This window comes from Condylura cristata, unplaced genomic scaffold, assembly GCF_000260355.1.
Source record: "Condylura cristata isolate star-nosed mole 26May11 unplaced genomic scaffold, ConCri1.0 scaffold00017, whole genome shotgun sequence".
Lineage (NCBI taxonomy): Eukaryota > Metazoa > Chordata > Mammalia > Eulipotyphla > Talpidae > Condylura > Condylura cristata.
In genome coordinates, this window is record NW_004567118.1 from 1,270,353 (window position 1) to 1,282,469 (window position 12,117).

The 12,117-nt window shown below is 62.7% G+C and overlaps 1 protein-coding gene across 2 annotated transcripts in view; it reads right to left on the reverse strand.

The window, feature by feature from the left end:
- The window catches only part of FMNL1 (formin-like 1), a 22,468-nt gene extending 10,439 nt beyond the window's left edge, over positions 1-12,029 (reverse strand). Inside the window, exons 1-7 of one of the 2 annotated variants that reach the window (XM_012726541.1) lie at positions 11,627-12,029; positions 4,211-4,294; positions 2,699-2,812; positions 2,064-2,137; positions 1,584-1,667; positions 1,158-1,292; positions 874-891 (exon numbers count right to left, since the gene is read on the reverse strand). In XM_012726541.1, coding sequence (XP_012581995.1) covers positions 874-891; positions 1,158-1,292; positions 1,584-1,667; positions 2,064-2,137; positions 2,699-2,812; positions 4,211-4,294; positions 11,627-11,755 — 638 coding nt within the window. In that variant the 5' untranslated portion in view covers positions 11,756-12,029. The remainder of the gene's footprint in view (positions 1-873; positions 892-1,157; positions 1,293-1,583; positions 1,668-2,063; positions 2,138-2,698; positions 2,813-4,210; positions 4,295-11,626) is intronic. The other variant, XM_004684072.2, reaches the window with a different exon arrangement.
- Positions 12,030-12,117: the final 88 nt, after the last annotated feature.

Consider the following 12,117-nt stretch of genomic DNA (forward strand, 5'->3'; position numbering starts at 1 on the left):
AGAGGGGTGTTGGGCCCTTGAACTGAGCTTAGAACAGTGCCTGGCACACAGCAAGTGCTCCAAGAGTGTGCGGGATAAATCTCAGTCAGCAGGCATGTGGTTTTGTTATAACTGCAGAACCCCAATCGTAACTCCACTCAGCTTCCTCAACAATTCTCCCATGTTCCCAGCACTGTAGGCCTTGCCGCCTCCCTCTGCCTGCCACAACGCCCTTCTCTTGTCATTACTCAAAAAATTTCCGAGTCTTGGTTTGTGCTGCTCCTTCTGCCTTGAATGTCCCCCCGCACACACATCCCGTGGCCTGAAGAGCCCACACCCATCTGCAAGACATAGTTCCAGTTCCAACTCTTCTGCGAGACTCTGGTGCTCCAGGCAGTGGCCACCTCCCTTCTCAGAGCTGCAGTCAAACCCCCAGTGACAACCTGTCACTGTCCCCTACTACCTGTCCCAGGGGCAGGGTAATCACCCCACTTGCCTGACATATAGTAAATGCTAAAAAGTGTTTGTTGAATGAACAAAAAAAGTCATACTGTGAGTCTGGGCTTCCTATGAAGTTGGTCTAGACCCAAAGTGGGACAGGAGGAAGCTCCATAGACGCCCTGGCCTGTCTCCTCCCCTCCCCCACCTCCGGCAGGGCCCTTCTTGGTGGGTGTACCCACCACTTGGCAGTCAGGGGATCTGACCGAGTCAAAGAACAAATCTGGGCTTCCCTCCCAACCCAACGGCGTCAGCAACAGCCCAATGCCCTCAGTTAGGGTGGGCTGACCAAGCCGCAGCAGCTGAGCCCAGGGGTGTGAGCCAGACACCTCACCCGACCCCACCACCACCCCGAGAGCCGACCAGACATGCACCTGCCCCCAGGTGGCTACGTACCGGGGAGAAGGGGGGCACCTGGAGGCCGCACGGGAGAAAAGAGGGGGTTAGATGGACACAGGAGGGGTCCCAGCGGCCCAGAAACCCCCTCTATATCCCACCCGGACCCACCCAGATTCCAGCTTCTAGATGCCCACCCCAAAGGCTTCCTGGCACGTCCATCCCACAGCCCTGCTCGAAGCCAGGCTCCCCCTCCCAGCGCCCTCCGAGAGCCCGTTTGGGGTGAGTCAGTGGTCTGGGAATGAGTTCTCCATACTACTCATCGCCCCGCCACGGGCACGTACTTGATGGTGAGGTGACGACTCTTGGGCTGCGCTGGGCTTTGCTGAGGGCCCTTGCTGAGATCCTCCACGGACTGCTCCAGGGGCTTGCTCTTCTCGGGGCTGGGGGTCCCGTTGTCTGTGCTCTCCATGTCATACCTGCAGTGGGGGGTGGCGGGGGGCGGGGCACTGAGAGAGGGCTGGGGCAGTGGGGGGGCTTGTTCTTGGTGTGCTGCTGGGCGTGGGGGGAGGGGAAGCAGGGGACAGGAGAGTAGCCTCTGGGGCCCAGGTGGCCGCCCCCTCCCTGCCCATGGCAGCCTTCAAGAAGACACATCACTCAGGCCCAAGGCTCCAGGCTTGGAAAGCGCCAGAGGAGTGGGTGAGCTGAGGCACCTCACATGAGGCCAGGGTCAAAGCCCAGAGGAGGAGCAGGAAAGCCGAGGGGCTTACGTGACGGAGCACTGAGCAAAGGCCAGATACTCGAGGAGCACATCCAGGCCGCGGTTCTCCTCGTTGAGGAACTCCTGCACCCACCTGCACGGCACAGGTGCAGGTCCCCTGAGCGGAGGTCCCGCTCAGAAGGTCCTGCCCCGCCTGGGCATGGCACAGCCACCGCTAGGGCCCTTGGGTGCGCTTGTCCCGGGAAGACTGCCACCAGCCCCAGCCTCAGAAGACCCAGTGACACTCGGGGGTGCCAAGGGGTAGGCACAGGCAGGACCCACCACCCATCATGCCTCAAGGAGTGGGCACAGGTGGGCAGAGGAGGAGGCAGGGAAGCTTTCCAGGACACCCCAAGCCGAGTGGCCCACGGGTCCAGCTGGTGCCCTGGGGGAGGGAAGAAGGGAGGGTCCCCAGGGGAAGCCCCAGGGCTTCCCGGAGGACAGCGGTCCCAGCCTGCCCCCCCAGACGGACATCTGAGGCCTGGCTCACCCAATGTGGTTCGTCCTCAGGGAGATCTCCAGCTCCCGCAGCACTTGTGTGGACTCCTGAACCCGCCTCTTAAACTGGGGGCCAAGAACAGGGGGTCTGGTGGGTGGAGCCTGATTCTCACACGGGCCTTCCAAGCCCCCGGAGGCAGGCTGCAGCGCCTGCCTTCCCCCCCAACTGGCCTTTCACGCTCAGCCTCCCCCACCACCTCCACACACTTGCCGGCAGCAGGCGCCTTCTCGCCTCCAGCACTCCCCCGTGCACAGACGGGCTGAGCGGAGCGGGGGCAACCTCACCCGTGCGCAAGCACCCTGGATACGGACATAAGGCACCCGCACACCCAGACAGGGCACGGGGGAAGCCACACGGACTCAAGGGGAGCACACAGGCCCACGTACAGACCAAACGACACGCGGGCTACACACGTGTGCATGGACGCATGGGGGCGGGGGCGCGGACGCTCCGCCAGGAACGCAAGAGCAGGCGCGGGGGCGCACAGGAGCCCGCAGCGGGGTGTCCTGAGACGCGGACACGCTCGTACACAGCCACGCCGGCACACGGAAACGCGCGAACGCGGTGCCTCCAGCTGCCCTGGAGGTGTAGGGGAAGGCACGGAGGAAACGAAGAGAAACATGTACCCCTAGGTTGGACATCCAGTCAGCCGCCACCTTCCTGCTGGCCCCACCCGTGTCCAGGTAGCTCCTCAGCTTCTGGATATATGCTGTGGGGGGGTTCTTGACTTGAAACCGCTCCTGGGTGGTTGGAGAGAGGTGTATAGGGAGGCAGCCGGAGCTACCCCAGGGCAAGTGACCAGCCCTCACCCCAGTGTCCATTCTCGGCTCTCATCTGAGGTCCCAGACTCGCTTAAGACCCCATGAAATGCCAAAGGCGTAAATAATCCACCAGGCTGCTGGACACCAACTCCAGGCCCAGCCTCCCCCTCACCATGGCCTCACTGACCACAGCCCTAGCATAGCCCAGGAGTGGTTTGGAGAGGTCAGTCCAGCCATGTACCCCAGCCTGGAGGTGGGGGCACCCGTACTGACTGGCCACAGTCCTCCATGGTCCACAACCCACACCACAGCTGGGAGCCCAGGAAGGAAGAACACTCTGCAGGGGTCTAGCACCTCTGCAGAATGAGGCCCCCCAGGGCCGCCCCCCGGCACCCCTGTTCATGGTGTTGGTGCTGTGTGCACCCCTCCTGTGTTCAATAAAGCAAGGCCTCAGGCCGCAGTCCTAGTCTGGGCTCCAGGAGCCACTCAGAGTCCAGAACCACCTAGTGGGAGGAGCTCCAGGCCTTCCAACTCAAACCCTTTCGCCTCCACTCCCCCCCCACCCCACCCCTGCTCTTGAGCCCCCAAACTGAGATACCAGGCCAAGCAGCAAGGACCCCTGGCCACAGGCCTGAAGCTGGTGGAGGCTGCTCCCTGCCTGCTCCCCGCAGCCAGTCCTTACCCCCTAGCTCACCCCACCCTGTTCCATTAGCAGGAGCCGAAGGCCGAGCCCTGCCGCCCAGGGGAGGCTCCGGCTCCTCCACTCCCTGCCCCCAGCCTCCACCCCCTCGGGCTCTCCTGCCTCCCCAAACCACAGTGCAGCCCAGGCCCCACCCAGCAGGGGGAGCGGGGGCTTTCTTGCTACCATGGACAGCGGCCTAGATGCAGGAGGGGCTGGGGCTGCCGAGTGCCCACGGAGTGGGTGAACCCAGGCCCCTGACTGGACACAAGAGGCAGGGGTGCTCGTCCTGCTCCACCACTTGGACTCGGGGGTCCAAGCGGTTGCCTTGGGGTGCTGCTTGGTTAACCACAGCTCCTCTGAACCCACAGTAAAAGGGGGACAGGGATTCCCACCCCTTCTTCCCCTCCTTCCATGGGGTCAAATGAAGAACTGCTGCTCTTCTCTAGTCCAGAGCTGGAGGGTCAGCAGAGGCTGCTCCCAGATGCTCAGCTACACCCGGACTAGCACCTGCAGCAATTCAGGTCCCTGGGGAGGGCCGTGTGCAAGACAGGGGGCCAGAGTCCTGTAGATGCCCCAGTACCTCCCCCTCGGCCTGGGCTGGGTGTTAGTGCTCAGGGCAGTGTGACGGAGCCCCACCCGTGCCAGCCCCAGGGGCAGGGTGGCCAGAGGGTGGCAGCGGGGGGCCTGGTACCCACCTGGTCACAGATGAGCTCCCACTTCTTCTCGTTGTCATATTGGCTGAGCAGCTGGACCTTGTCTGGGGGCAGATTCATGCAGTTCTGGGGAAGAGGACAAGGTGGAAGCCTGAGCGGGAGGGGAGCCTGGCATGCTCAGGAAGCCACTAGAGGCCAGTCCCTGGCGGGTCCGTCATCCACAGAGGCCCGCGCACCCGCGACACGTAGCCTTAGCCAGTGAGAAACGCAAGTCCGGTGGCAACTTCCCGGGGCCATCTCTCAGAAGGATGCTGGGATTTGACTTTCTGTGTTTTTGTGTTTCTTTCCTGTTGCTTTTTTTCTTTCTTATCTTGTTCTTTTTTTGCTATTGTTTTTATTTTTATTGTAGGGTGCTGGGCCGGACTCCCGGGGCTGGGCTCTGTCACCCGCAGGCTCCTGGCAGACCTGGCATGGCTGCAGGAGTGTGGGCGCTCAGCCTCGCTTCCTGGGGACTTCAGACACCTGTGGACTCATTCCCCCATCAGCGATCAGGGGGTCACTCGGGTGGGGACCAGCTGGAGTGGGAGCTCCAGTGTCACCGGAAGTGTGGGGGAACCCTGGCAGCCAGGGGTGCCTGCCAGCAATCTTGTGGTGCCACGGCCCAAGCTGGCAAGAGTCAGTTCCACCCTGCTTGGGTCCCCTCCCTGGCTGCAAAAGTCACAGTGTCCCCATCAAACTTCACCCCACAGACCAGGCAGAGGGGTCCTACCTGGGGGTGATGACTCACCATGAGTGGCCAACACAAGGGCCCTCCTGCGCCCCTCAGAATCTGGAGTGTCTCTAATAGAGCCAAAGATGATGCCAGTTCACCCCCAATTCAGTGAACCCCACGCTTAATGAGGGTCTACTCCATGTCAGGCCTCATCGCCAAGACTTGCCCAATCAGAGCTCTAAGAAACTGAGCACCACGGGGCCCCAAATTGGAGTCCAGGAGGCACTCGGCCAGCTCCAGCTAGAGGCTCAGCCTACACCTCCTCAGTCACATGGCCTGAGGTCACAGCTGGAACAGAGAGGGGCCACACCCACCCCAGACTCCTCAGCCAGCTTCCTCTCTAGGGTGCTGTGCCTAGTTCTAGGGCTCGGCCAGATCTCACCCCAAAAATCACTGCCATAGGTCAGCCACAGACAACAGGAAGCCGGGTGCTCTTGGCCCCCGTTGCCCAAGCTTTCCTGCTGTGCCCATTTGAGAGATGAAACTGGCCCGTCCGCCAGGCCCCCCCAAACTGGCCAGGACGGGGCTGCGTCATTCCTTGCGAAAGAAGCCTGGATTGAGGAAACCACTGCTGTCTCTTGAGGGGAGGAGGGTGCTGGGGGGAGGTGGGGGAGGGGTCCGGGCCAACCTACCAACAGCCAGAGCAGCCACCAGGCCAGGGACCCCAGGAAGGGACCTTGGGGCTGGGGCGCTCTCTCCCTGGTCCCTTCCTAGTGGGGGGAGGGCTGAGGGGGAAGGAGGAAGCGGGGAGGGAGGGGTAGTGGCTGAGCCCCAGCCTCAGTCTGAGAGGGGCCAGTCACTTCCTAGGTGGTCTTTCTGGGCCTTTGCCCACCCCAGAAACTGTTTTGGCCCCTGGCCTGGGCGCCAGTGGCACCTTTAGAAGCAGCGACTAGTCGTAACAGTGCCCACGGCTGTGGTGGCCAGTCTGGCTAGGCGTGGTTCTGAGCCGGCCTGCAGGGACCTGCCACCCTCCCACCGAGGCCCGTGCCCTGCTAGCCCAGCTCACAGGTGCAGGCTCAGATGACTTCAGTGACCTGCCCAAGGTTAAGAAGCCTGTGAGAGAGAGGGGAGCCAGGCTGGCTTGCAGCCAGCAGCTCGCAGAACCCGGGCCCGTCCACCCCTGCAGGATGGCTCAGGCTACTCCAGGGTGTGGGCACCCCTGCTGGGGGCCAGCACATCTGTCCCTGTAGTGCTGGAAGGCAGGACGCCCTCTGCCCCTTCCCCACCTGGGTCCCCGCTGGCCCCCCAGGCCCACATGCCAGCCTGCCAGACGGGCTAAATTTAGGCTCGGAAATCAGAAATAGCTCTGACAGCGCTGCGCGCTAATTAGCAGCTGCTCCTCAGCTGTGCCCACCGAGGAGATGGGCACCCTAGGGAGTGGAGAGGGGCCAGCCAATGCCACTCACTCGGGCTGGGATGAGGCCGTCCTGGAAAATGGGAACGGGACCCAGACCCAGAGCCCCAGCCAGGAGGTGCGGCACCCGGGGCTGGGGCTGCCTGGCAGGCACGTGGAAGCGTGGCCGATGGGGCCCTGTGGGACGGGACGTCCAGGGCATATGTGGGAGACGCCTGCTGGCCCCGCACCTCCTCGGCCTCCTTGAGCCTCAGTTTCCTCCTCACAGAATGGGCTCGCTTCCCTCCTGCCTCCCAGCGCTCCTGGGACACCCAGCTTTGGGTTTGATGAAATGTCCCTCTCCAGCAGCCTATGAAGAGGCATTTCGCAGACCAGGGGCTGGGGGGCCTACTGTAGACCCCAAGGGGGGGATGGTGTGGTGAGCAGAAGTTTGTCAAATACCCAGATCAAACAGGCCTCTCTCCAAGGCCTGACCAGAAGTGACTTAGCCCTTTAACCCCGCTCCCTGCTGCTCTCCAGACTTTGAGCCAGAGGAAGGATTCGTCTTTTAGGGGTACCCACAGAAAGGAAATGGTCCCCAATCTTCTGCTGAGACGTATGGGGGCCATTCCTGATCCTACCTCGCGGGTACCAGAGGGGCCTCTAGCCACCCCCTTGTGCTGACATCTGGGGGGGCGCCCGTGGAGACCCAAGGGGCTCGGACACAGCCGCATCCCCTGTTTCACTTTCAGTTTGGTTGAGCCTCCATCCGTCCCGGCATACCTGCCACCCTCCTCCTTGAGCCCCAGGATGCCCTTGAACTTGGACACCAACCCCAATCTCAGGCCAGCCACACCGGGGTTTCACAGCCCCTAGGCCAGCAAGCCAGTTCTGTCCCCCAATCTCCTCTCCCCCCTTCATCTCCCACCCACCCACCTCTACATGGCCTTCACCTTGGTTTTAGATCTCTCAGCGCATCTCCAAAAACAATCAATTTTATCCAGTTTTTAAAATTCCGGTATATAGATTTTTCTGGAGCTCTTATAAGCAAGACCAAGCTTCAAGAAGGGATGGAGGGTAACCAGCTGTAGGCTTACGTGCTGAGAACCTCAAAAAAGCTAACAGCCTCTCCATCAGAGTTTAAGGGTCCCGAGGGCCAAGCAAGGACAAGTGGGGGGGAGCCGGACGGCAGGTGCTAACGAGGAGCCAACAGGGAGGTAAACAAACACGGGGTAACAACTGCGAGCCCACAGCCACCCTGAGGACCTCACATCTGCCACCCCGCTTGAACCTCAGCAACATGACTGCAAGGTGTAACACCCATTCACAAATTAGAAACTGAGGCACAGAGCGACCAAGTGCTTGTCCAAGGGGCCCAGATGGTGAGAAGACTCGGTTTCTTTGGAAACGGGCACAGACAGAAATGTGAAATGTGGGTCCTGGTCCCCAGGAGTCTTTGGCAGTCAGCCCGGCCCCAGACCCCCATCCAGGGAACCAGGAACAGCCGCCCCACTTCCTGCCACCCAGCACCCTGTGCTTCCTGTTGTTACCCACACAGAGCTCTTGCTCACTGGGGAACCCCCCCTCCAGCACAGCCGCTGAGAGGGAAGTGGAGGCCTCCCCACTCCCTCCCAGAGCGCAGGAGGCTTGCACACAGGCTGCCCTTAGCACGCAGCTGCCCCACCCTTCAGGAGAGGTGGGCCCTCCCCCTGGTGGTTTCCGCCGGCAGGCAGCCTTCAGTCTGAGCCCCTCTGTTGCTGATCTGACGTGCAGGCCTGATGGCCAGGAGGGCAGCCTGGCCCAGGAGCTCCGAGGAGAGCTACCTGGCTGGTGTGGGTAGGGAGGTGAGGGAGGACAGGTGACTCCCACATCACTGCTCTCCCCAGCGTGGGGGCTCACAGACACTTGCTTTGCCAGGCCTGGGCGAACACGATTTACTGCCCTCAGCAGTCCTCAGAGCCTGGCACACACCAACATTCTTCTTTGGCACAGGATACTGATGATCAGAGGGGGCAGACGACTCCTTCAAGGTCACATAAGTCGTAAAGGGCGAAGACAACACTCAAACCCCAAACTCCACGGGCACCCGGCCCAGGAAGGGGTGCTATCCTGTGAGCGACACCTGCCCTTCTCAGGGGCCACTTCCCGGGCCCCAAGTGCCCAGGAAGATGCAGAGGTGGCCCCAAGCAGCTCCACCTGCTCCTGCCCATCTCACCCCGCTTTCTGCCAACTGCTCCCAGATGTCACTGTGAATCATGCCCACCACATCCCCTGGCTCCAGGGTCAGTGTGTGCCAACCCTGCCGGCGGGGAATGTCACCCACAGCCTCTGCCGGGCCGGACAGCTGACTGCATGGCCACAACCCCACCCGGGCCCGCCGAGTAAGATGCCCCACCGGGCCTGAGTGACCCCAAGCTACATGCTGCCACACTTGCCTGTCTCACAGAGGAAGGAGCAGGCCAAGGAGGCAGGCTGAAGGGCCACACCCCACACCTGTCCCTTCACCACCAGTCTAGGAAGGGAAGGAGTCTGGCTGAAAGCAGGACTCCCCAGCTTGCTTGGAACTGTCCTGACCCCCTCCCCCCACCACAGGCTGGCCAGCTGCTGCACCTCTGCACGCTAAGGACACCCCACGGTACTGAGCCCCTCAGACAAAGGGCTTTCCAAATGACTCAGTCTCCAACGGCTTGTGGGGGCCAGCATCACTCAGCCTCGCACATCACGGAGCCTCTCCTTGACCTCAGCCCAGCATTACGGGTTCAGCCCCGCCCAGACACATCAGGGGTCTCCTACATCCTGCCGTAAGCATGGAACTTCCAGGAGGCCTGGAAAGGGTGCCCGCCGGCCCCAAGCCTGACCCTTGCAGGGCAAGGCCCGAGGTGACCAGAAGACACCCCGCCTGGGCCGAGCGCAGCCAGGCTGGCCAGTTCTCCCGCTGGCGTCGTCAGGGCGGCCATTGCTCTTCCATTGTTGCCAAGGCAGCAGCAGCCTGAAACCCTGGCTCAACCTGCTCTTTCTCCCCACCCCCATTAGAAACAGGGACACCCCCTCTTTTTCACAGCCTCCTTGGAAAGGTAGCCCCTATCCTCCCTACCAACCCTCTGGCATGGCAGAAGGCGGCCCATGATGCGGAAAGGGAGAGCAAGCTCCCATCACCCCTCTGGCTGCCAGCCCTGGTGGGGGAGCCCCTCACCCACAAGAGGGGTCCCACAGCCAGGAGAGGAGTGACTTAGGCCTTGGGGATCCCACTGCCCACCGGGAATGAAAGGCTGCGTTTAAGTGAAAAGAGACACCATGTGGGGCCATGTGGTGGGTACTGGGCAGTGGGGGGTGGGGTGCCTGGCGCTGAGCGTGATGGTCAGCAGCTCTTCTCTTAGCCACTCACAAGGGCCGGACTCCTAGAGCCGCTCTCAGCCACGCGCCCTTGGGCAGGGTGTGTTCTGCCCACAACAGGACAAGGAACAGAGCGATCCCTCCCCAGGAAGAAGGTAACAAACACACCGGCGGTCCTGAGGGCTGGGAAGGGTGAGCAGGGGGTGGGGGAGCTGCTGCCCTAGATTTCTAACCAGCCACCACCCCTTTCTTTACCACCACACCCTCTAAGACCCAGCTCCGGGCCTCCACCCTGCACCTGGTGCTTAGGGACTCCCAGCGGCGGGGAGGGTGAGGCCCCCAAACCAGAGTGACGTCCGAAAGGCAAGAAGGGCCCAGCGCCACGAGGGCCTCAGCGCCTCTCGGGCTGCCTTTGGATTTCCCACTGGTCTGAGTCACTCATGTGGCTTTTCCCCACCAGCGGTGTAACTGGGCGCCTAGCCGGGCCCAGGCCTCACCCTGAGAACCTGCCCGGCCCCCTCCATAGGCACACACTGGGGGGACAGGCCTATCCCCCCATCAGGCTGGCAGGGGTCCAGGGATCCACCACCAGCTCAGGCTCCCCAGATGGCCCCCAGAGACTGTCTCCTTATACTCCCCTCTTCCCCATCTGCTCAACGACTTCAGCTGTGCCAGGCCATGGGCTTGGGGAAGGAGGAACAAGAGGAAAGGAGGGAGGTTCAGGGCCTATATTGGTATGAGGGATCCCTTGGAGTCCCTCCCTCTCCCCTAGTCGAGCAAGTGCCTTCACAGGGTTACATGAGACCCCGGCCCAGCCCAGCCCATAGAGTCTCCAAACCCTCCAAGCCTTCCTCTTGGGAGGGGGCAGCAGCCAAGATCTGCAGGAACTGTTAGGAGGGGCCGCTGAGGAGCTGGCAACTATCGCCTAAGAACTGGCCAGGGGAGGGGAAATGATGTCAAGGAGGTGGAGGGAGGAAGAACTGAGCTCTGACAGCAGCCAGTGTCCCTCAGCCGCCTGGCCTCCCTCAGACCCCACCCTTGGCCCCGCAGTGGCCGCCTGGGACGTGCTTCTGAGGAAAAGCACAGCCTTGCCTGCCTGTCACCCTGTGTCCAGCAAGGAAGGCTGATGGCAGACAGGCCTCCGGGCAGTCCTACAGAAGGGAGCCGGGGGTGGGCTGAGGCAGGGAGAGGGAAGTGAGATCTAGGGCCCGGACCTCCCAGCTTCTATCTGCTGCCAGGACTTAGGGAGCCCTGACTTGGCTCCGGAATCTGCACATCACCAAACACATGTCTCCAGACTCAGCCTCAGCCGATGGCACCCCGATTCCTTGGAGGAGGCAGAGAGGAGGGAGCTTCCAGACTCCCACCCCACCCCAATTCATCATGAGCAACTCACCCTGAGGCCCCTTCCCGGCCTGACCCCTGAGTGGGTAGGAGTGGATGTTCAGGATAAGGACCGCGTGGGGACTCAGTCCAGGACACATGGGGGTAGAGAAACACAGACACCCCTCTGCATGATCTGACAACCCCGCAGCCAGTAGCCCCGGCACCCCCAAACCCAAGCACCTCAACTGGGTCTCCAGCTCCCAGGAAGTCAAAAAAGCAACCCCTTCCATCTTTGACCCCAAAGGAAGTCAAAAGCAACCCCTTCCATCTTTGACCCCAGGCCGCAGACAGATGCAGCAGACCCAGCAGGGGGCACCGGGAGGGTGGGGGAGAGGGTGCCCGGACCCCCTTGCGAGCTCTGCTCCCAACTTCCTCACAGGACATTTTTCAGACCTTTAGACCCAGGCACGCCGGGGGAAGGGGTGTCTTGGGGAGGACAACTGGGCGATTGCAGAAGAAAGTTTACGGGGAGAGTGCTAAGTCACTGGGAAAGAAGCCACTGTCCCTCCCGCCCAGGGAGGGGCTGTCGTGGGCCCGGGATCTCCAAGCGGCACCTGAGCCCCGAGGGCGGGGACGCGTGCCGAGCCCCTGGCGCCCCCCGCCCCGCGCCCTGTGCGCGGCGGGTCTCACTCACCAGGACCCGGTTGAACCTCTCTTCCAGCTCTCCGGCCGCGGGCATCGGCTGCTTGGGCGCCGCGGGCTGCTTGGGGGACAGCGCAGCGGGGCCCGCGGGCTGCTCCGCGCTGCCGGCCGCGTTGCCCATGGTGGTCCCCACCCAGCCGGTCAGGCGCCTCCAACCTCGGAAATCCAGCTTTCCGGGGCGCCGGGGACGGGGCTCCGGGTCTGGGGGCGAGGCGGGCAGCGCTCGGGCGGCGGGCTGGGCTCAGCGGCGCGCAGGGGCCGGGGCGCGGCGTCCCATCGGGGTGGCCCCGTCAGAGAAGCTGCGGGTGGGGGGAGGAAGTCAGGCTGCAGGCCGCCGGCCTGAGGGCTGGGCGGGGGGCAGGAAGCGGCGGCGCGGGCTCCCCCCGCGGCAATTCTTTAACTTCTCCTGCAGCTCCCCGAGCGCGCAGACCGCGTTTCGCCGGCGCCGCTACGCGCCCGGCCCCAGGGGGGCGGGCTGGAGGG